This window comes from Lynx rufus, unplaced genomic scaffold (genome assembly GCF_022079265.1).
Source record: "Lynx rufus isolate CCGP_SWC_20201006 ecotype Redwood Valley unplaced genomic scaffold, mLynRuf1.p SCAF_22, whole genome shotgun sequence".
NCBI lineage: Eukaryota > Metazoa > Chordata > Mammalia > Carnivora > Felidae > Lynx > Lynx rufus.
This window is the reverse complement of record NW_025814837.1, coordinates 18,835,307-18,860,654: the sequence shown is the minus strand read 5'-3', so window position 1 is coordinate 18,860,654 and position 25,348 is coordinate 18,835,307. Positions and strand designations below refer to the sequence as shown.

The 25,348-nt window shown below is 41.8% G+C and overlaps 1 protein-coding gene across 1 annotated transcript in view; it reads left to right on the top strand.

Annotated features, from left to right (window-relative positions):
* GATA6 (GATA binding protein 6) overlaps positions 1-1,470 on the top strand; it is a 29,597-nt gene extending 28,127 nt beyond the window's left edge. Inside the window, exon 6 of the mRNA XM_047086865.1 lies at positions 1,303-1,470. Within this exon, the coding sequence (XP_046942821.1) occupies positions 1,303-1,470 (168 nt within the window). The remainder of the gene's footprint in view (positions 1-1,302) is intronic.
* The last annotated feature ends 23,878 nt before the right edge of the window (positions 1,471-25,348 follow it).

Sequence of the window (25,348 nt, the reverse complement as noted above, 5' to 3'; positions counted from 1 at the left end):
TTGTGGCTGATGCATGTGTGTGGGCTGAGTTCCGACACCAGAGGGGGCATGTTCTAGAACTCAGAGTGGTGAAGGATGAGGCAGGAAGACATGTTGTGTTGACATGTTGGGGCTTCTCAACCTCTGGGGGCACTGTGTGTGCACGGGGCACTGTCTTTCTGGGTGTTGTTGATGTCACTGACCCCTGTCCTCGGAGCCACACCAGGCCACACCCAGGAGCCACGCCTGGGGACCATGCTAGTCATGGCTAGATTTTTTTTTAAGTGTTTATTTATTTGGGAGGGGAGGGGCAGAGAGAGGGAGGAAGGAAGAGAGAAAATCCCCAGCAGGCTCCATGCTCAGCACAGAACCTGATGTGGCGCTCGATACCACAAACCAAGAAAATGACCTAAGCCAAAGTCAAGAGTCAGACGCTCAACCGACTGAGCCACCCAGGTGCCCCATGCTTAGAATTTTTTAAAAAAGTCAAATGCAACTGTTTTCTTAAACTGTAGTCTAAACATGATTTTAGTTATTTTGGTTTGATTCTACTAAATTATACCATGTTTTCTATTTGGCCTTTCTCATTTGGATGGAAGGAATGAATGAAACAAGAGGAGTGATCTTTTGTTTCAACAAATGATTGCCACCACCATGACAGATATAAGATGTTAGCATTTTCTTTATAATGTGGTCTGTCTTCAAAATGGCCGGTTCTCCTTGAAAAGAATTCAGGTAAATGCGGTAGATACTAAACCTGTGTACACGTGGGTTCATTTTCCATGAAGTCAGTGCTCAAAAATTTCATTTATCATGCCTCGCTGAGCTGTGTGGCTTTCCATATTAGACTTTGGCATAACTGCTAAGGTTGTAGCTGTGCTGTGTGTGTGCCGGGGCGGGGGGGGGGGTGGTGGTGGGGGGAGGCTCCGCATTTTCTCTTTTGAAATGATTAGATTGTGTGGGCGTCATTAAGACCTACTTACCTAGGCGGTGTGGTTTGTTTCACTGCCAGAGAGCTGAGAGTTTGGTACGTTTTACAAATAGGCCTCCTGCAGTTCCTTTTTCCTACCTTTGTCCAGCTGTGCATCTTCCCAGGAATTACTGCTGTGAGTTCTCAAGTTCACAGGAGAATGTTTCTAAGAGTTTACGTGGCCAGGGGTAGGTCAGTGGCACCATGCAACATGGTGGGCAGCTCTTGCCTGGGCCCCCCTGCCCATCTCCTTTGTCTCCATGTGCTTAGCTTGCAAGATGGTGCTGCCTGACAGATTGATCGATAACTGTCTCTCCCCTTCTCTCTCCCCCTCTATCTCTCTCTTCCGCCAGGCGGGCACCTCAGTGATGTCTGGCGCGGGAGAGAGCACTAATCCTGAGAACAGCGAGCTCAAGTACTCAGGTCAAGATGGGTTGTACATAGGCGTCAGCCTGGCCTCTCCGGCTGAAGTCACATCCTCGGTGAGACAGGATTCCTGGTGCGCCCTCGCCCTGGCCTGAGCCCGCTGCGGGGATTTTGTCAAGCCGTCCAGACCAGGGCGAGTATGCTGACAGAACATTCCTCTGACGCGTGATTTCCGTGCCTTTATTTCGAAAGAGATGTATTTCCCAAGAGGCTTGCTCTGCCTTACCACCCTGCCCCTGACTCTGAAGAGCCAGAGAGAAGATGGAGGGCTTCCAGGGAAGGGCCAGTGCAGCCCACAGCACGTCACCTCCTCCTGGACACGGCCACTTCCAGCCAGCCTGCCTCTGGGTGTGCGGGGGGATCTGACGTCCTCTGTGCCACTTCCAGAAACTGGGACTAGGACCGGGGCCTTGCCTGCTAAGGAATATTGAGAGATTTTTTTTTTAAAAGGGTTTTATGTGTATTGCCCCAAATCATGTGCTTCTTCTGATCGGTTTTGGTTATTCCAGAATTTCTTCGTACCTTTTCCACACCTGAATTTCACGTGCTTTCATGGAGAAGACCATTTGAGGCCATTTGGTACACACCTCTGGAGGCTGAGTCAGTTCGTGAGGTTTCTCGTCAAAAATATTACTCCGTGTGCAAGACTGCATTATGACTTAACGTACACTGTGACTGATGTCTCAAAGTTCACATTGTGGGACTGACCTGAGGTCAGTCGGGATTTGTAAACAGGGTAGCAAACAAGATATTTTTCTTCCATGTAAACAATAATTTTTTTAAAAAGTGCAATTTGCGTTGCAGCAATCAGTGTTAAATCATTTGCATAAGATTTAACAACATTTTTTATAATGAATGTAAACATTTTAACTTAATGGTACTTAAATAATTTAAAAGAAAAATGTTAACTTAGACATTCTTATGCTTCTTTTACAACTACATCCCATTTCTATATTTCCAGTTGTTAAAGAGAAATATTTCAAGAACAAATCTTCTCTCAGGAAAATTGCCTTTATCCATCTGTTAAGAATTTTTATACAAAAACACCAGTATCCCCTCTTTATTTTACTGTGGAATTTGTGCTGGAAAAAATTCAACAAAACTTTACTACCTAACAGATAACATTTGTAAATACTCTAGGCATCTGTATACACTACGATGAAGTCTATCGTGTGACTGACCCACAGGCAGGTTGGTTTACATTAAATTTTTTAAGAATGGGATGTCCTATGGAAACCTATTTCACCAGAGTTTTAAAAATAAAAAGGGTATTGTTTTGTCTTCTGTACAGTGAGTTCCTTCCCTTTTAGTTTCATTTTGATACTGTATGTGGCTAGAGATACGCCTATAAAACAAGCGCATGTGATGTTTGCAAATTGCCTGTTGGCTTTCCTTTCAATGAATTGTCCTTTTGGAGCTGCTTTATACCTTGGTTTATTTGAAGTTGGCACATGGAGTCCGTTATCATCTTCAATTTGCACTGGGGACAACTTTTGTAAGTGAAAAGGACCCAGTATTATATGGCTGTCTGAGATTGTAAGCATTCTATTTAGGACTAATCCCTAAAAACATTTAAAAAGTCCAGAGTTTCTTTCCCTCTGAATGAAATATACTCTAAGACCCAGAAACAGAATGGTTTTCCTTTCTAGTTTTTGCAAAGTGCCACCAAGCCTCCACATTCACCTGAGGTTGAAGTCCTTCAGCAGAAGAGGGAAAAGGATCTGAACAGTCTTGGATTTCAGAAAACTGGGAGACTGTTTCATAACTAGTGGTGGCATTTCATTTTGGCTCCTTAAGTGTGGGGCACTTCTTCTTTTTGTGTATGATTATAGCTATTCTGTGGGAGCCCATCTGAGTCTTTCAAGAGAGGGGAAGTCTTGCTTTGTGGTGGGTTGTATTGCCAGTGAGACCCAAGGCTGGGGAGTGTGTGTGTCGGGGGAGGTCCCTGAAGCCCACACACACTGTACAGCGGGCTAGAGCAACGGTCTTGGTGTGGAGTCAGACCACTAGGCTTGAGGTCCCTGCTCTGCACACAGGAGGTCTGTGGCCGTGGGCAAGTTGTCCCATTCTCATTTTCCTCACCTGTGAAATAGGGCCAATTAACATATAACTCCTAGGATAGTCCATGTGAAGTGCCTAGAGCAGTGCCTGGCATGTAGTAAGCACTAAGAGTTGACTTTGAAGGGGGAGTGACAGGAGCTCTTACCACATGAGGGTTTTGAATGTCTTACTCCCTGTGGGGTATTTAAACGTTTATGGTGTGTGAGGGTCTGGTGCCCCTTGGCTCACTTGCACTGCTTGAAAAAAGCTGGGGTGAGTGAAATAAGGGATCCCCAGCTCAAGGGATGGCAGAGATGGAGGGAGGGAGCACCCTTGGGAGACACCAGTCTCAGTTTGGCTTTTACAGGACAGGGTTGGTGCGACAGCAGAAGAAAATCATTATCCCGACTGACTCCTTTTTTCCCTCCTCCCTTTTATGGTTCTCGGTTCTCATTACTTTGAGTGCTTTCTGGTGGGTTGGGAGTTGTTAAGAGTTAACATGCTCTGATTGGAAAATGAATTTTTCTTATTGGGGCTTCCAAATAATCTTTTTTCTGGGGGTGGTCTCAGATGTTGCTCCTTCCAAACCTAAGACAACATTGGGTTCCTAAGGCTCTGTTTTTGTTTTTTTGTTTTTTTTTTTTTTTTTTTTTTTTTTTGTTTTAAATATAATTCTTTCCCCTCTGTGTTCTGGCTTTCATGAAATAAATTACAAGGGTCAGAACAAGGGGAAATGGGGCTTCTTGTCCTAACACAACAAAATCCCTTAATCTGGGGCCTTTTCAATCGTAACTTTCTCACCTGTGATTGCATAAAGAAGCTTCATAATTTTGTTTTTAATTTTTAATATTTTTATTTATTTTTGAGAGACAGAGCATGAGTCGGAGAGGGGCAGAGAGAGAGGGAGACACAGAATCCGAAGCAGGCTCCAGGCTCTGAGCTGTCAGCACAGAGCCTGGTGAGGGGCTGAAACTCACCAACCACGAGATCGTGACCCGAGCTGAGGTCAGACGTTCAACCAACTGAGCCACCCAGGGGCCCCTCAAAAGGGAGTGCATTTAAATAGATGGTGCACTTCAGCTTAAAATCTTCAGACACATTTCTGTGGGTTGCAGAATTCCTGTCCTCTGTCACCATGGCTGATTTTAGTCCGTCTTACATAACTGAAGGCTCTGTCTGGGGTCTCTCTTCGGGGTCACTTTATGTTGTTTCCTGGTGCCTATGGGAGAGTCAGGAAAGCAAAGGGAGCCATTCATTTCCCCCTGCAAATAAATTAACTTGTTGCTCACGGGGAGTGTTTTCCCCTGTCCTTGGGAAATTTGATGTAATTTCAGATCATAGATAAATTGACTGTTAGGAGGGCAATACAGCATGTCTCTGGTGGCCATGCCAGATTCCAGGCTGCTTTTAACTGGGGGCAGTGTGGTAGCTTTGCTGCCTTAAGTTCTATGTACTGGCATTTTCCATGGGGTCTTCAGATCCTGTGACTCTGAGAAGGAGATAATAGGTGTGTGTATAAGCGAGGCAAGATGGGGGAGCAGGGATCAAACATTCACGCAGGGTAAGGCAGCTCTTGCTGATTAAAATGCATTTTGTTTCTGGTCTGAAATGTCAAGTCAGCTTGGCAAGACTCCTTATCTATCCTCTGTTGTTTGGAAGCTTTAATGGGCAGTAAGGTATGAATCTGATTATTTTAAATGAGAAACAAATATTGATAAATTTGCTAGACCACATCTTTCAAAACAGGGTCTGTGGTAAAAATTTGGTACCTACAGCTCTGGCCACTTGAGGCTTCGAGATGGATCCTGTGCTGCTTGAATCTTTAGCTGCAGTTGAAGCAGACTCTTTTGCTGTGGTCCCTGGAGGTGGTGGGGGGTGGTGGGGGGTCAGGGAGAAGGTGGTAGCCACCTGTAGGACCTGCAGAGGAAAAGAATCACATGGTGTCTTCAGTTGGTTCAAATGTAAGCTATTAGTAGGCTGAAAGCCTAAGTAAATTCATAGGGACTTTGGATAAAATAAATTATGGTTGATACCTACAAATAGCTTCTAAAGGAAAAAGTTAGGATGTTGCAGATACACATCGAACCTCTGAGTTAGACGTTAGAGCAAGCGACCACGCTCCCACCAAGGACACTGGCATCTCCCACGTCTGCACTGGAGAACTGGTGGGTGAGGGGGTCTGCACAGCTCTTCCTGCCCAGTAGCCGGCACAGGGAAGTGAGCGTTCCACAGCTGATGTCACTGTTTCAGTTCAAGAGATAAATATTTTGCTTGGAACCTTTTTTTGTGTTTTTGCTTGTTTTTAAAGAATCAACTTTTTAAAAATGGCTACAATATAGCAATTAAAGGTGAAATAATGTTTAATTAGTGGAAGGGCTTATATTTCAGTCATCAGCGGTTCGCTTTGGCAAAGACATTTCCTCTCTCTGGACCTCAGTCTCCAGATCAGCCATAAAATGGAGAAATCAAGCAGCAAGTTTGCTCACAGATTCCTTCCATCTGCATTCGCTGCCCACGGTCTCTTGCGTAGATTACATGCAAGGGTGATGGTGGGTTTGTGGGAAGCTGGTGGACCTGGAATGTCCTTCTAGCTCTCTTCTGGTTCCCTCACCACCTCAAGTCTTGATCTGTGGAGGCCACGTCCTCCTGTTGCCTCAGACCGCAGAGGGGGAGAATCCTGGTCGTATTAGTGAACTTAGGGGCTTTGTGAGAGGTGCTGCCCCACCCCCGATGCCAAACCTGCTTGGTCTGGGGCCCCTGATATAAAACTTATACAGCGATACGGACCCAGACCGGAAAATGGAAACGTCTGGCAGCTGAGCAGTCCACAGAACAAGGAAAAAACAGCTTTGCTTTGCTTGGCCCATTGCTTCAATATCTTGTAGTTGGTTTTTTATTTCTTGGAAACAACCAACTTTTCATTGTTGTTTGCCTTCTGTGTCTTCTCTTTAGCCATTAGGAGTTTTCCTCCCTGTCTCTCCACCCCTTCCCCGGCTTTTACTCTTATTTTTGTGAATTCAGTTCCTTTAACACTCCAAGACTAGTCTAAAACAGTAGTAGCAAATATTTATCTAGCGCGATGCACCAGTTTCTATACAAAGTGCTGCACGTATGTCGATTTATGTAATCCTCATACCAGGTGAATGAAGTGGTGCTGTCCCCATTTTACAGATAGTGTCTCCAGAGGCACAGAGACGTTAAGGTTACAAGGTGGCACAACTGGAATTTGAGTCCCGGCAGTCTGGCAGTCCGGTTCCAGAGCACATGTTCTTAATCTCTCCGCCATATTGTCTTTTCATCTTGATTTAAAGGAGAAGAAATTGAAGAATGCAGCATGGAAGCCAGGACTGCCTGAGAATTAAGGCTAGGTTTTTCATCTCTCCCCCAGCATCTCAGAGATAGTTGTGATTCGCAGCACAGGTATGCCCAGCCTAGATGGAAGACCCCTTGTCAATGTCTGTTTGTTCCTATTACAGGTTTCTTTTTTTTTTTTTTTTTAATTTTTTTTTTTTCGTTTATTTATTTTTGGGACAGAGAGAGACAGAGCATGAACGGGGGAGGGGCAGAGAGAGAGGGAGACACAGAATCGGAAGCAGGCTCCAGGCTCTGAGCCATCAGCCCAGAGCCCGACGCGGGGCTCGAACTCACGGACCGCGAGATCGTGACCTGGCTGAAGTCGGACGCTTAACCGACTGCGCCACCCAGGCGCCCCTACAGGTTTCTTTAGAATGTGGAAGGTAGTGTGTAGTTGTTAGCTGTAAAGTCATGAGTTTGGAGGTGTTGTGCGGTGTAGGAGCAATCGCTTGCCTTCTTTTCACAGAACTTCAGGTAAGGCTTCTTATGCTCTTACCTAGCTTGAAAGATTAAGGTAAGCCATTTTGCAAAGTATAACAAGGCAAAATTATTAATTGTAGTTGAAACTGCACATGAGAGAACAAGGAATACTTTATTGCGGTGTCAAATCTTTCTATGCTTGGTTGTGCCAAAGAATTTTTTTCGGAAAAAAAACTTGTGCAAGATGTTGGCGGTGATGTCTTAGGCTTTATCTTTTTAAATAAGTGTTCATGGTGCTTACGTCATTGTTGCTGTTATTATTTTGATAAGTGTGCATTACTAATGATGCTCTCTGTCAGGGGTTCTCAAACTTCTGTTTGCTTGAGAATCATGCATAGTGTTTGTTAAAATTGCAGAGACCTTGACTCCTTCCCCAGAGAATCTGATTCTGCAGGTCCTGTGTGAGGCTGAAAAATGCTTTTTTTTTTTTTTTGGCTTTGCATTAATTAAAATTTCTTGAATAGTACAAAATTTGAAAGTTATAAAATGCCCTTCTAACCCCTGCTCTAACAGGCCACTCTGTTCTTCTCCCAGATGTAACTTCTTATTTCTTGTATTGATTATACATATTGACTGTCGGTGCATACACAAGCATATGCAAATATATATACTCGTTTTTTTGTTTGTTTTTTACACATGTGGTAGCATACTACACACATTGCATTTTGCTTTTTGCACTTAGTATACCTGGGTAGTTCATTATTTAATCAATGCCCTATTGAACATTTGTTTCCAATCTTTTGCTTTTCGAGTACTGCTGCAATTATTATCCCTTATCTGTGTCATTTCACTCATATGCAAATATACCAATGAGATGAGTTTCTAGAAGTGGTATTACTGAGTCAAGGGGTATCTCTACTTTTAATTTTGATAGACATTGCCAAATTGGTCTTACAGAGGTTGGTCCAATTTGCACTCTCATAGGCAGTGTGCAAGAATGCGTGTTTTCCCTTAGCCAAATGATTTTGTTATCCTTCTGATCTTTGTCATTTTCGCATCTGAGTTTTGTTTTGCATTTATCTTGTTGTGAATGAGGTTGAACATCTTTTCCTATGATTAAGAGCCTTGTGTAGTTCCATTTATGTGAACTCTTTGCCTGATTCTGTTCATATTCTTTACCTATTTTTTTTCTATTGGGTTATTGGTTTCATTGATTTGAGAAGCTCTTTGCATATGAAGGACATTAGCCTTTTGTCTGAAATATACTTTAAAGATATTTATTCCTGGTTTTTCATTTGACTTTGTTTATACTTTTAAAAAAATTATGATGATCTTTTCTTTTGTAAAGGTATTTCAGTTTATCAATCTTTTCTTTTATGGCTTTGGAATTTTGTATAATATTTAGGAAAGCCTTCTCACTGTTAAGATTATTTTTTTAATCCTATGTTTTCTTCTAGTACTTTCATGGTTTTGCTTTTGAGGTTTACATTTTGTTTCCATCTGGAATTTTTGTTTTTGGTGGTTGTAACATGTAGAGTATATATTTAACCTTATATTTTTCCAAATGGCAACCAAATTGTCCTAGCATCATTTCCCGAATAATCCATTTACCTCCCACTGATTCAAAATGGGAATTAAAAAAATATGTAAATTCTCATATGTACATGTATTCTTGTATAAATTCTTATGTGGATATATATAATATAAATTTTTATATATATTTGGCTCTATTTCTGGATTTTTCTATTTTGTACCAATGATCTGTTTATTCATGCTTTGATACCAAATTTCTTTGACTATTCAATATAGAGAGAGGGCTAACCCCTTCTCATTAATCTTTTAAGAAATGAGAAATTGATCACATTTTCACTTATTTATTTTCCACATAAACTTTAGAATTGTTAAGTTTTTAAAAATCCTTTTGGTATTTCTATTGGAATAATATTAAAATTTTGAATTAATTTAGGGAGAATTAATATCTTAATTTTGTTAAGTCTTCCTGTCCAAGATGAAGTATCTTTTCATTTGTTTAGATATTCTTTGTGTCTCTCCGCATTTTAAACTTTTCATTTAGATCCTGTGCATATTTCCAGTTAAGTTTATCCCCAGGTGTTTCACACTTTCTGCTGTTAGTCTAATTTTTCGAATTGGTTGTTACATCTGCTAAGTGTATATTAAGCTTGTTTCCAAGAATCATCCTGAATTTTCATATCTTTTTTGGTTGATTCTCTTGTGCTTTCTGGGGCGATATGCAGTTTCTATTTGCATTGCTGGCGGCTTGGGTGTTGGTGGGAAGCCCTGCTCTTGGTATTACTTGGATAAGGAAATACATACCTTCTAATGTACTTCTTCACTTAAACCGTAGATTCATTTAACTTTAGAGATGGAAGAGACCTGGCTGAGGTCCAGTGGAGGAAATTGAATCTTAAGAGGTTAAGTCCTGCTAGCCAGTGTGGACCCTGGGTTTCCAGACTTGACTCAGTGGTCTTGGCTCTGGCTGGGCTAGGCTGAGAGGTCACTAAATGAAACTTGAGACCCAAACACTGTGAGCAAAAGTTTGACTTTTGGCAGAGGTTAGTAACTTCTACTACTCTGAGCATTGCTTCATTAATCAGTTTAGGAATTAACAAACTACTGAGACTTAGGCCAGTAAAGTTTTTTCAAAGATTGCATATGTCCCCAGACACCAACTTTGAGTTACCTCCAGGGAATAGCACAAATGACCACTGGTCTCCAATGAATCATCAGGCTGCATTTGCTGGAATAAATGAAAGCATTGTGAGAGCAGGAAATCAGGACAAACACCTACACTTGCTAACCCAAACAGCTTCCCTTTCTTAGCCCCTGGAGATCACTTATCACCAAATGGACAGATACACTCTGCAAAGTTTTTGTAGGCCTCACAGCTTGTAAATAAGAGACTGCATTCTTTATGCTGCCTTCTTGTTGAATCTGGCAAAGGGAAGATCTCTGACTCCAATCAGCTGGTCAATGACCAGTAGCTAGGCTGGCTGAGAGTGATGACTCCAGTCAAATGAGCTTTGTAAACCCACTATATTTAATTCAGAGCACCCTGTATTTTTAAAACACAAGCCGTCCTAGTCATGGAAAATCATCTTGGGAACACCGGTTATATATTATCTATCATTTATAAAGCCATACTGAATACCAATTGGTCTGTGGGGAACACACTGGCATAGATTACATAATATTTAACATTTCTATAACTCATCATCCCTTTGCTCTTTCTTACACATGTATTATTCCTTATATGCTTTTACCAAGACTTCTTTGTTTATTCTATTCTTCCATTTACATTTTGTCTCATACTTGAGTCTACACAAACATTTCTGATTTTTTTGATACCTCTAGATTCATTGGTGAAATTTCTAGTTGAGTCCTTCCAGGAGAAATTCCAGAAGGTGCTTCCTTTCCTTTACAAATGGGTGAGAGATTCTTTTATTTTAGAACTGACCATAGAAAGCCTTGGTTGGTGGCTGTATCTTGGATTGGGGCAGGGGAGGGAGCTGCTTCTCCGTTCAACCTTCCTTCCTTGACCTCTTTGAAGCATTTGACATCATGGCCTACTCCATTTTTCCTGAGACCTCCCCTTTTGACTTTTCATGATGTTATAAATAAATCAGGAGTGTAATGAAGTAGAAAGACTGTGGACTTTGGAGTCATGCAATCATGGGTTTGAATCCTGACTACAAACACCAACTCTGTGGCTTGACCAAGTTACTTAAACTCTCCAGGCTACAGTATTCAGTTTTCAGAAAGGAGAGCAATATTACCACTTCATAGCCCTCTCATCAGCTTTAGCCTCACCAGCTTCAGCTTTGTGAAGGGAAGAGCAGCTTTTGTAACTCTGGGCATGGTGGTAGTTATGAGATACACACTAACTAATTTAGTTGCTTTTTATTTCCCATATGCAGCCTAGAAGAACATCATTCATTCATTCTCCATCTGTTAAGGTTCTCCAAAGAAACAGAACCGTGTTATGTGTATATATATGTGTATGTGTATGTATATATATATTTATGTGTGTATATATCTTCTCTCTCTCTTTAAGAAATTGGCATGCAGTGATTGTGGGGGGTAACAAGTCTGAAATCCATACAGCAGACCAGCAATTTGATAACTCAGTTTAAGAGTTGATGTTGGATTGGGACACCTGGGTGGTTCAGTTGGTTAAGCATCTGACTCTTGATTTCAGATTTCAGATCAGGTCATGATCTCACACTTTGGTTCGTGAGATGGAGCCCCGTGTGAGGCTCTGGCTGAAGGTGTGGAGCCTGCTTGAGATTCTCTCTCTCCTTCTCTCTCTACCCCTCCCCCACTTATGTGCACACATGCTTTATCTCTTTCTCAAATAAACTTAAAAAAAAAGAGTTGATGTTGAATCAACACCCATTCATGATAAAAACTCTCAACAAAGGAGGTATAGAAGGAATGTACCTCAACAAACTAAAGGCCTTGTATGACAAGCCCTCAGCTAACATCATACTCAATAGTGGAAAGCTGAAAGCTTTTCCTCTAAGATCAGGAACAAGACAAAGATGCCCACTCTTACCACTTTTATTCACCATAGTATTGGAAGTCATAGCCAGAGCAATAATGTAAGAAAAAGAAATAAAAACCATCCAGATTGGAAAGGAAGAAGTAGAACTGTCACTATTTGCAGATGACATGATATATATATATACATATATATATATATATGTATGTATATATATACATATATATATATATACATATATATGTAGAAAACCCTAATGACTCCATCAAAAAACTAATAAATAAATTCAATGAAGTTGCAGGATACAAAAATCAATACATAAAAATCTGTTGTGTTTTTATACACTAATAAGAAACTATCAGGAATAGAAATTAGGAAAACAATCTCATTTATAATTGCATAAAAAAGAATCAAATACCTAGAAATAAATTTACTCAAGGAGGTGAAAGACCTGTACAGGTATATTGAAAACTACAAGACATTAATGAAATTAAAGAAGACACAAATGAAAGACACTCTGTACTCATGGAGTGGAAGAATCAATGTTGTTACAATGTCTATACTACCCAAAGCAATATACAGATTCAATGCAATGTCCATCAAAATTCCAATGGCATTTTCACAGAAATAAAACATATAATCCTAAAAATTGCATGGAACCATGGAAAGACCCCAGAGAGTCAAAGCAATCTTGAGAAAGAAGGACAAAGTTGGAGGCATCATGTTTTCTGACTTCAACAAAGCTATAGCAATTAAAACAGTATGGTATTGGCATAAAAACATATAGATCAATGGAACAGAATAGAGAGCCCAGAAATAAACCCATGTATAAATTGTCAATTAACTTACAACAGAGGATCCAAGAACATATAATGGGAAAAGGTCAGTCTCTTCAATAAATTGTATTGGGAAAACTGGACCACTATCTGACACCATACACACAAATTAACTCAAAATTAAAATTGAAATGAATTTAAAGACTTGAATGTAAGACCTGAAACCATAAAACTCCTAAAACATAGGTGATAAGCTCCTTTTTTTTTTTTTTAATTTTTTTTTCAACGTTTTTTATTTATTTTTGGGACAGAGAGAGACAGAGCATGAACAGGGGAGGGGCAGAGAGAGAGGGAGACACAGAATCGGAAACAGGCTCCAGGCTCTGAGCCATCAGCCCAGAGCCCGACGCGGGGCTCGAACTCACGGACCGCGAGATCGTGACCTGGCTGAAGTCGGACGCTTAACCGACTGTGCCACCCAGGTGCCCCGGTGATAAGCTCCTTAACATAGGTCTTGGTGATAATTTCTTTGAATCAAACACCAAAAGCAAAGACAACTAAAGCAAAGATCCATCAAACTAAGAAGCTTCTGTATAGCAACTGAAACTATCAAACAAAATGAAAAAGCAATTTACTGAGTGGGAGAAAATATTTGCTAATTGTATTTATGCTATGGGCTGATATCCAAAATATATAAAGAACTCATACAACTCAGCAGCAATAAAACAAAAAATCCAATTAAAAATTGGGCAGATCTAAAGAGACATTTTTCTAAATAAGATATACAGATGGCCAACATGTACATGAAAAGGTGCTCAACATCACTAATCATGAGGAAAATGCAAATCAAAACCACAATGAGATATCATCTCCCGTCTGTTAGTATGGCTATTATCAAAAAGATAAGAAATAACGAGTGTTGGTAAGGCTGTGAAGAAAAGGGAATCCTTGCATTGTGTTGGTAGGAATGTAAATTGGTGCAGCCAATATGGAAAACGGGATGGAGATTCCTCAAAAAATTAAAAAATAGAACTACTATGTGATCTGGCAATTCCATTTCTGGGTATTTATCTGGAGAAAACAAAAACATTAAAAGATACATGCAATCCCATGTTCATTGCAGCATTATTTACAATAGCCAAGATATGGAGGCAACATGTGTCCCATTGAGGGATGAATGGATTAAGAAGATATATCTATACATCTATATACATACATCCATATATATATATATATATATATATATATATATACACACACATATATACATATACACACACACACACATATATATGATGGAATATTCAGCCATAAAAAAGAAGGAAGTCTTGCCATTTGTGACAACATGGATGGAATAGATGGACCTTGAAGACCTTATTCTAAGTGGAATAAGTTAGGCAGAGAAAGACAAATACTATATAATCTCTCTTATATACGGAATCTAAAACAAAAACAAAAACAAAGCCCTCCTCTAAAACCTAATAGATACAGAGAATAGATTGGTGGTTGCCAGAGGCAGGGAGTGGGAGGTGGGAGAAATGAATGATGATAAAAAGAAAAAGAGATGATGTTGGGGTCTTGAGTCTCAATTTGGCAGGGCAGTAATCTAGAAACTCGGGCATTTCTATGTTGTATTCCTGAAGAAGGTTTTTTCCTTGGAAAACCTCAGTATTTGCTTGTAAGGTCTTCCTTTGATTGGATCAGGCCCACCCACATTAGGGAAGGTAATCTGTTTTACTGCATCTCCTGCTTATATGTTAACTACATCTAAAAAATACCTTCAGAGCAACATCTAGATTGATCCTGGGAACTCTCTTAGGTTTCTTCCTGGGTGGGGAAAGTTTTGTAGAAGGGGTGCTATCCTGAAGTGCAGGAGCTGTCCACACTCATCTGCTGAGTTCTGAACTCAGCTTGCCATGGTCTACTGTGTGACTCTGGGCAAGTCACTGGGCTCTTCTGGGCTTCAGCTAACTTGTCTGTAAAGGGGGACATGTAGCCTTGGTGTACTTGAAGTTTTCTTCTCCCTTTTTAACACTGAGTTTCTCTGCTCCTCTTGTGTTGGTACAAGATTTGCAGAGACTTGTTAGGAATTCACAGCTTGCGATTGCTTCACTTTTTTTGGATATGGCTCCATGTTTTCAGTCAGTATTAAAAATTGACATCACATGTTTATTAACCATAAAAGGGATGTCTTTTTATCACTATCACTATGATGTGATGATGTCATTCATCTAATCAGTACTTGAGAGGTACATTTATTTATTTATTTATTATTTTTATTTTTTGAAGTTTATGTATTTATTTTGAGAGAGAGAGAGAGTGGAAGCAGAGAAGGGGCAGAGGAAAAGAGGGAGAGAGAGAATCCTAAGCAGCCTCTGTGCTGTCAGCCCTGATCATGTCTCGGGCTCAATCTCACAAACCATGAGATCGTGACCTGAGCTGAAACTAAGAGTTGGACGCTTAACTGACTGAGCCACCCAGGTGCCCTGAGAGGTGTTTTTAGATTTAAAAATATTTTCAGGGGCACCTGGGTGGCTCAGTTGGTTAAGTGGCCAACTCTTGATTTCAGCTCAGGTCATGATCTCACAGTTTGTGAGTTTGAGCCCCACATCAGGCTCCACACTGATGGTGCAGAGCCTACTTGGGATTCTCCCTCTCTCTTCTACCTTTCCCACACACACTCTCTCTCAAAATGAATAAATAAACTTAAAAACATAAGTTAAAAAATATTTTTAAAAAATATGTCTCATTAAAAAAGACATGTTGGGGTACCTGGGTGGCTCAGTCGGTTAAGTATCCGACCTCAGCTCAGGTCATGATCTTGCAGTTTGTAGGTTTGAGCCCCACGTTGGGCTCTGTGCTGACAGTTCAGAGCCTGGAACCTGCTTTGGATTCTGTGTCCCCTCCCTCTGTCTCTCCCCCCGTTCATGTTCTGTCTCTGTCCCAAAAATAAATAAACATAAAAAAAAAAAAAGACATGTTCACAGCCAAGCTCTAGGTAGATTCATGCTCTGTATTAGCTTTCTTGACATTTAAGGAACAGTATATTGGAAAGAAGCAAGGCTTTGGACTGAGATTGAGACTTAAACCCTGGCTTTTCCACCTACCAGCTGTGCGACGTTGGTCATACTATTTAACTCCCTGAGCCTCAGTTGACTCATCTGTAAAATGAGAGTAATGGGATATCTTCTAGGGTTGTTGTGAAAGTAAATGAAATGCTGTATGTGAACTGCCAAGCATAGTACTTGACACAGACTGAACTTGAAGTAGAGATGAGCTCCTTTCTCTTCCCTTTGATTGTTTCTGAAGTTCTCGGGCCCTATGTGCCATTAGTAAGTCTGAGGCAAGAGGCTCACTTTCAGAGGTGTGAAAGAATTTATCTGCTTTAAACGCCGCCCCCTCCCCCAAAAAAACCCCACACAAAGAAACCAAAATCCCATATCAGGGTGTGGCTACCATCTAGGTGTATCAGATGAGAAAGGGGAGGTTAGGCCAAGTAGTGCTTTGCTTTACTTGTAAAGCAGACAGTCTGTACTGTAGGAATTAGCAATTCTTCCATTCTAGGAAGAAGTGATTAATCATTACAGGAAATAGTTTTGATTTGCTTTGTTTTTCTCAAGTACCTTAGCAATGAAAGTAATTAAAACTAGAAACTTCAGTTGAGAACAATTTTAGGAGAAGTCTGGATGGAGATGGGCATCCCAGGATTGAAGTTGACATCTTCAAATTATTTAATCCTGTCGTGGTTTTCATCCCTGACATGATCTCTCCAAGGCCACAAAAGGCTTCAAATTTTTTGAAACACAAAAAAGGTTTTTTAATGCTACTTTATAGCTAAAGACTTAGAATACCGTCAGCTATAAGAATAATGGTAAGTAATGATAACTAACTAACTAAAAATTAGCCTCTTTTCCATCTGCAAAAAATGGGGAAGGCACAGTGCATCTGGAGCCCAAGGCCGGCTTGGTCAGCACAAGGCCAACCCTGTGAGCACAGGGGTCTGACCATTTTCTTGATAGTATCATTTGTGCTGGACTGAGATGTCTCACCCTCTATTTCCACCTGGTTTCATTCAAGCTCTAGCTTGCCGGTAGTTACCATTAACCAGTTTCTTTCAATTGTTCTGCTCTTCAAAGAAGATAGGTTCTAAATTATTCTTTCCTCTAATTGTGGCTGGGGGGTCATTTTACTACATTATGAATGTGATTTTAGTTGACATTCCCCAAATGGCTGCAGTTGGGAATTAGTGTCACGTGTGACCTTAGGCTCATGGCTTCTTTGGGCTGGCCTACATGGCCAGCCACTTGTTCCCACTCCACTTTCATGTGGAGCAAACAAAGCTACTTCTGACAGGGTTGATTTTACCCAGGGGCCAAGGATTTGGGGCTCCTTGCTCTTCTTTGTAAAGTAGAAAGGCAAGCTCCCTTTTCTCATGAATCTTTCTCTGCAGTGGACACTTCCCTGTGCCTCAAACGCAAGCGGCTCTATCTGAACTGATGGCTGCCATTTATATGGTGAATGAGAAAGGAGAGAGAAAGGGCAGTAAAGGTGCTTTGAATGAACTGTTTCTGTAGAGCCTGTGCCTTTTGGCATCCCTTTCAGTGCTGGGCTGGGCTCCAAGAGGCTGGAGTTTGTTGCCTGTCCAATAGCCAGCTTCTTGTCTCTCACCTTGGGGCACCTCTGTTCCCTGGCCTCATCTGTGTCTCCCTCCAGGCAGTGGAGGGCAGGAAGGCTGGTCTGTGGCTCAGCCTCACTCCTGAACATACAAAGACTGAGACTAGCCTGAGTCGTGTTCACAAATTCTCTTCTCAAAGGTTTGCTGCTCACATTCCAGCAGGGTCAGGAAACAGGAAGCCACACAGAGGAAAGAAGTACAGAAGGAGAGGCCTACAGGGAGACAAAGAAAAGATACATTCTCAAATCTGACCCACTAATTGGCTCCTTCTGTTAACTTCAGGTAGGGAAGGCAATGGAAATAGAGAAGACTTTAATTAGATATTTTATTTTGATGAAATATATAATCAAAAGAGCATATATATCTGCATTTATTCAGTTTAAAGAATAATAATGAGAGGGGCACCTGGGTGGCTCAGTCGTTTGAGCGTCTGACTTTGAGTTCGAGCCTTGTGTTGGGCTCTGCACTGATACCCCAGAGCCTGCTTCAGATCCTCTGTCTCCCTCTCTCTCCCTCCCCGACAAAGTCTCTCTCTCTCTAAAAAATAAATAGACATTAAAAAAAAAAAACTTGACCAATAAAGAGATGCCCAGGTACCCACCACCCAGCTTAAGAAATAACGCATTAATGGGGTTAATCCCTCATGGGTCTCCGGGGAGTTTTCAGTTACCTATGGCTACATAATCAATACTCACGTGTCTGAATCTACCATACATTTATATTTAAATATGTCAAATATTCACCTCTTTTGGTATTCTCCAGATAAGAAATGGTTTTATTTTATTTTATTTTTTTTTTTTTCAAGTAAACTCTATGCTTAATGTGTGCTTGAACTCACAATCCCAAGATCAAGAGTCACATGCTCTACCAACTGAACGAACCAGGCACTCCAGATAAAAATTGGTTTTAATGATTTGAAGGATTCCCTACTTCCCCAAAGCCTTCTCATTAGCCTCTCCCCCACCCCAGCCACCATTAAGGGTTTTTCCCAATCTTTGTCTGCAAAAAAACGGGTTGATAATCCATCTAGGGAGACCTATATGTGTAAATAGCATCCGTTTAGCTACCTGATCTTCCTAAATTCTGCAGGTGTCAGAGCCAGGAATTCTACATACTTAAGAAAGAAGCAAATGCCTTTCTTTCAGGGGGAGAGGGGTGGAAGGGGGGGTTGCAAGTGTGATTTTCTTCTCTTTAATGCACAGGCATTGAGGCTTGCAACAAAGATCACTTTTCCTTGTCTGGTCTTCTCCACAGGGATACTGTAGAATGATAATATTATATGTTCTGTATGGGTGACCTTAGGAACTACAAGCTGGGTGGATGGATTGATGCAGGTAGGTTTGATCATATTAAGACAGACATGGCTGAGAAGCCATTCTGAGCAGTACTGATAGTCTACCTGCCTCTGAAGGTCGAGAAGCTTCTCCCATTGTTCATCACTCAAAAGCAGGCTGTGATGCTTTTGTCACCCACATATGTCATGGTGTGCGTGTACCTGACCGTTCATCATTTCGTGGGTGTTACCAGACACTGGTTCTGGGATTTTTAGGTGCCCTCCGCCCCATTCTGATACCATTGACCACTGGACTGAACCTGGACCAATTTTAGCTCTCCTAACTTCTGCTGCCTCTTCCACAGGGCTTTGAGAATGATCTGGATATGAGACGTAGATGGACCTAAATCTGGTCCTGTTTCAGAATGACCTTTACTTTTTTTTTTTCAGTCTACTTCCCAGAATCCCATGACCTTACACCACCAAGTGGGGCATTTTGGTCCTGGACCCAGAGGAACTTTTGGGTTTGAGGCTTTTTGGAGAGGGGATCTTCTTGTATTTGGCATTATCATTAATGGGCAGGGTCCAGGCAAAAGAAGAAACTCCTTCTTATTCCTCTCAGGAAAGTTCAGACCAACTGTGCTGAAGGCTAGCTCTGATAGCCTTAGGGCTTGAGAACAGGACCTTGCCCTGAGTCTCCTGCAGTTTGCAGAGGATCACAGATCCATTAAAGATGACCAGAGGGGGGCGCCTGGGTGGCGCAGTCGGTTAAGCGTCCGACTTCAGCCAGGTCACGATCTCGCGGTCCGGGAGTTCGAGCCCCGCGTCAGGCTCTGGGCTGATGGCTCAGAGCCTGGAGCCTGTTTCCGATTCTGTGTCTCCCTCTCTCTCTGCCCCTCCCCTGTTCATGCTCTGTCTCTCTCTGTCTTAAAAATAAATAAACGTTTAAAAAAAAAAAAAAAAAAAAAAAAAGATGACCAGAGGATGAAGTCACTAGTGAGTCAGGTGCAGACGAAATTACCAGCTAAGAGCAGGTGATCTTGACCCGGGACCTGCAAATATCTGGACTTTCTTGAAAATATTGCATGTACGTAGGTATGTACATTTTTTCTGGGGAAAGCTCCATTGTTTTCCTCAGGTTCTCAAAGGCATTTATGACACAAAGTAGATTAAGAATCAGTGTTCACTTCCGATTACTCATTTGCAATAAAATGAGAAAAATAGTGGCTATAATTGAATTTTTCATAAACCTAAAATGGGAGAAATGTCCTCTATTGTGGGATTATGTCCATTCTATTTTTTGGGGGAATTAAAATATTTTATTTCCTTTTATGGGATAATGGTGATAGTGAATGAGAATAACTACAGAAAAAAGTTCTTTCTTGACAAAGTCAAAAATTGGTAACGTTCCCAATTACAATCTCTTTGTTTTTTCTGGCCTGTGAAATCTCACATCCTGGGAACCACTAATCTAGAGGCTTGCCTTTATACTTGTGTATGGTTTCCAAGGGTGCTGTTGCGAAGCACTGTCCCCCAACTGTCCCCTGTACATGAGAGTTGCCTTTTATTATGTGCAAAGCTGTCTTAAAGAAAATGTTAAAAGGGGCACCTGGGTGGCTCAGTCGGTTGGGCGTCTGACTTCGGCTCAGGTGATGATCTCATGGTTTGTGAGCTCGAGCCCCACATCAGGCTTGGCACTGACAGCTCTGAGCCTGGAGCCTGCTTCGGAGTCTGTGTCTCCTTCTCTCTTTACACTTCCCCTACTCACGCTCTGTCTCTCTCTGTCTCTCTCTCTCTCAAAAATAAATAAACATTAAGGAAAAAAGAAAAGGTTAAAAGATAAACTGAGGCATGTTACAAATTTTAAAAGTTTATTTGAACAAAAATCAGTTGGAGCTGGGCCACACCAAATTGGAAGTGGCTAGGAGTGCTCCTTAAGTCTTAGGACAAGAATTTTATAGGGAAGATGCATAAGCAAAGCAAGGAAATCATTGGATTGACTAAGGCTTAAGTTGTTGCTTTATTTGGAAAGCCTAGTTGGGCATTTGTGATTGGTTGTCCAGGTTTGGATTTCTTAACCTTGAGGCATTATAGGCCTTGGTTTGGTTTTCTTACATAGGCTGTTAAGGTGTTAGAATTACCTCAGTCTAATGGTCTCCTTGTTTAATTAATTTAACTTATTTAAACCCAATTTCTTCTGGTTCTAAGAAAATGTAACTGTCACTTTGGGCAAATAACCCAATCTTCCTGGATGTTGATTTTCTTATTAAAATCAGAGAGCTGGACTGGGAACTCTCAAAGCTTTGTCTAAATCTAACGTTATGTAATTCACATGAATACGTGTGAGGCCAGGTGGGAAAGACTGGAATGCAGACAGGGCCTTGAGGGAAAAGATGAAGGGTAGAGAGAAAACTCTTTCTTTTGACTTTTCACAAAAACTAGAGTAGAAGAAAAAATTGGGGGCATCTTTTTGAAATTCTGGATTAGGGGCCCCTGGGTAGTTCAGTTGGTTAAGCATCTGGCCTGATTTTAAGCTCGGGTCACAATCTCACAGTTTGTGAGATCAAGCCCCACGTCAGGCTCCATGCCAACAGTTCAGAGGCTGCTTGGGACTCACTCTCTTCTCTGCCCCTCTCCTGCTTGCATTCTTTCTCTCAAAATAAATAAATACACTTATAAAGATATGAAATTCTGGGTTACACGAGTCTATTAACTCATGCTAATCTGGTTTTATGAGGTGTTCTTATCGAGATTAAATGTGAAAGATTTACAAAAAATGTATAGCTTTTGTCTAAAAGTTGTTAATATGCTTTTTATACAAAGATGGGTAAAGGAGAAATTTATCAAAATCAGACATAACAGTGATAAAAGCAGTGGGGAAAAAATAATGATAATTACTGCTCAGTTCATTGAGTTCCAGCTCTGAACTGAACTTTGCAGTCAATACTTCATGAAACCCTGCAGGGTCAGTTTGATCATCTCATTTTTATAGATACAGTCATTGGCTGGGCAGCCAGTAAGTGGCAGAGCTATGATTTGAACCCAAATCCACTCAACTTGAAAGCTCCCTCCCCTTCCAACACACCTCACATTCAATTTCACTTTTCAAAGTGGGGTCCAATGTCCAGCAGCACGGATGTCACCTAGGGGCTTGTTGGAGCATCTTGGCGCCCTCACCCCAGACCTATTCAAGCAAAATCTGGATTTAACAAGACTCTTGGGGTTGCATATTCATGTGAAAGTTTGAGAAGCACTGTTTATACAACTTGATTTAAAAGATTTTTTTTAATGTTTATTTATTTTTGAGGAGGGGGGAGGGGCAGAGAGAGAGGGAGACACAGTCTGAAGCAGGCTTCAGGCTCAGCGCTGTCAGCACAGAGCCCAACGCGGGGCTGGAACTCATGAACTGTGAGGTCATGATCTGAGCCGAAGCTGGATGCTTAGCCGCCTGAGCCACCCAGGCACCCCGTTTTTTTTGTTTTTTTTTGTTTTTTTTTAAACGTGTCCTGCATGTTAATGCACCTCAGGGGTTCCCTTGCTTGATGGTTGAAGAAAAGTCTTCCACAGATGTCATGAGAGAGGGAAGTTTTGTTTGTGGAGCACGGAGTCCTTGCTTACTGACTGGTTGTGAATTTCCATTCTCCTCCTGCCTACTTCCTTCCTTGAAAACCGAGTATGTCAGAGAACGCACAACACTGAAAGTGAATCTAGTTGTAAAGTATGAACTCTGGGTGATGAGGAGGTTCGCTGACTGTAACAAATGTGTCATTCTGGTGTGGATGTCCACAGTGAGGTCGTGTGGGGAGCCGGCGTGTATGGGAACTCTCGGCGTGTATGGGAACTCTCTGTACTTTCTACTCAATTTTGCTGTGAACTGAAAACCGCTCTAAAAATATATATTAAAAAAAAAACAACAACGCAACACAATTGAATATGTGAGCTGTAGGCCTTGCCAAAGATGGGGCAGCCAGAAAGATAAAGCCTGTTAAATTCTTTTTTTATCCATTTGGATAAAGGTGCTTTTGAAAGAGAGGGTTTTGTCAAGTGCCATGATCTCATCATCTGGCAACACCGCTGGGAGAGGATCCAAGGGAAACCCAGGGCGTTGACGTGTGGGTGACTCAGGGGCCCACACCGCTGACAGTGAGCAGCCCCTGGTTTGGAGTCGGTGGGAGGGGGCAGGGGACGTGCCGTTCCCTTTCGGGACGTGCTGATCAGTCATGAGAGCCTGGAGGCTCCCACCATGGGCTTTAACCTGCCCAGAAGTGCCAGGCGCTGGCTTTTGCTTCTTGCTGTTGTTTTGGGCCATGTTTTCCCCTTTGTTCTTCCATAGATGGTTGTGATCTGCGGTGGCTCTTTCAAAGGCTTTGCTGGCACAGGGCTGTCCTGGATCTCGGTGTACAGACGTTCCAGCCCAGTTCCCAAGCTGTGCCCTCCCTGGCAACTTCAAGGGGCAGTTCACATGCCTGAAACACACCCTTTTATGTGTTTTGCTTGTGTTTTCATTTATTTAATAATGTTACTAACACACGTGGAAAGCTTTTAAAAATTTTTCATTCCTGTATCGCATTTGATGCTCATGACAGCATCTGGTAGACGGATGGGTGAATGATGGTATTGGAGAGGCCGGATGCTTATCTTCTGTATTGAAGAAAGAGAAATTCAGTGAGTGGAGTGGCTTGCCTCAGCTGGGTGCCACTGGGCGACGTGGGTGACATGGGCCACGGTTCCTGGGACTCTTCCCCATCCCAGGGTTTCTGGCCGTCCAAGCCCTAAGTCTCACGGGGCTTGTGCTGCTTAAACGCTAACTAGTTTAGCAAAATAGGCTAACTTGGTAGCCATCAAGGGAGAAAATTAACCCTGTGTGTTTGCATTTGTGGGATTTCCCCCAAAGTTAGCACTTTCTCAAGAGATTTAGGATCTGGGCAGAAAACAATAAAGCAAAATGATTATTTTTTTATTTTGAATTTTATTTAAGTAGGCTCCATGCCCAGCATGGAGCCCAGTGTGGACCTTGAACTCACAACCCTGAGATTAAGACCTGAGCTGAGTTGAAGAGCTGGATGCTTAACCGACTGAACTACCCAGGTGCCCCCAAAATGATTCTTTAAAAGGACTTTTTTCAATTTGTCTGTGCTGTTGAGGCCAAGCACTTAACTAAGCCTTTCTTATTTTTATCCATAGTGCTTTTTTTTTTTTTAAGTTTATTTATTTTGAGAGAGACAGAGACAGCTCAAGTGGGGGAGGGGCAGAAAGAGCAGGGGAGAGAGAATGCCAAGCAGGCTCTGCACCGTCAGCACGAAGCTGGACGTGGGGCTCAAACTCACAAAACCGTGAGATCATGACCTGAGCCGAAACCAAGAGTTGGATGCTTAACTGACTGAGCCACCCAGGTGCCCCCATACTGCTAATTTTTAAGGAACAAAATACCCGGGAAAACAAAGCTGAGTGAAATGGCTCAGCTTGGCTGAGAGATGCCTAGCTTAGGTCTCATCTGAGCAGCAAGGAAACGGGGTGAAACCATGGTGGCCTCAGGGGAGCTAGGCTGTTGCTGACAAGATGGGCTATCAGAATTGGAGGCAAATGGTCCCAGTGGCTGTTTAGCATCTTGGGCTTTCACAGCTTCCCTTCCAAGCCAGCAACTCACTTGGGCCCCCCAAGTGACCTGTGTTCCATACTTCAAGTGGTTCCCCCCTCCCCCACCAGGTGGCTTATTCACTAGCAAATGTGAGAAGGACTAGTTAGCACCCCCTCTGCCTGCTAACGCAGTGTAGGCTATAGGTGGATGTTTAAAAAGAACAACTTCTCATCCCTCTACTTCCTCTGCCATACTCGCATTGACACTGGAAGGATGTCTCCATTAACAAAACCACCAAGACATTGAGGAGCTTTAAACTGAAAAGATGCATGTAAAAGAATGCTTAAAACGTTTGAAAAAAATGTAAAAACCTATACTACTATCATGCTAATGTGACTGTAGTACTTTTTTTATATTTGCATTTTTCCTAGTCTTTGTCTACAAATACTGTATACATTTGTTTGGCATTATTGCAAGTTCATTGTAGCATACCCATTTATTGGATATTGTAACACCCAAGTAGTGTGCTTGTCTTCTCCTAATATTAACCCTGCATATTCTCCATGCTTCTATATTATCTTAATAATGATCGTTTTCACAATGTGTCTGCACAATACTTACTACACTGACACCCTCAATAGATCGACCAATCTCTTTGATGGACATTTTGATTGTTTCTAGATTTTCTGGTATTGAAACAGTCAGGAACATTTTAGTGTGTAGGTACTTTATCTTCTTTGAAATTGTTTTCTTAAGGAAATACCAGCAGTAACAATTGAAAGGAAGTTGCTGGAAAGATGGTTCCAGTCTTCTGCATCTGTTCCCACTGGAGGGAGATTCTCAATTGCTTTCAAGCTATCTCATGGGGGCTGCTGTCTGAAATACTTTCTCAGTTCCTTTAAAATATCCCTCCTCAGGTGTGCCTGGATGGCTCAGTAAGTTAAGTGTCTGACTCTTAATTTCGGCTCAGGTCTTGGTCTCACAGTTCATGAGATTGAGCCCAGCCTTGGGCTCTGCATTCACAGTGGGAAGCCTGCCTGGGATTCTCTCTGTCTCTCTCCTTCTCAAAATAAATAAATAAACATTAAAAATAAAATAAAATATCTCTCCTTGGTTCCTACTTATGCTTCTGCCCTCTTTTCTTCCTGTTTCTTTTCCCAACCATCTTTTCTCAGCTTCAATCCACCCCTTGGACTCCCTGAGAACATCTATCACCCCATCCCCAGAAGGGTTTCTTCTGAATGATCCTTCTTTTCTGTCCTGGCTCCTTTTTGAAGAGCTACCTTCAGAGGAAGAGGGGGAAGGGAACAACTCACACTTGAATCTTATCAGCCTCTC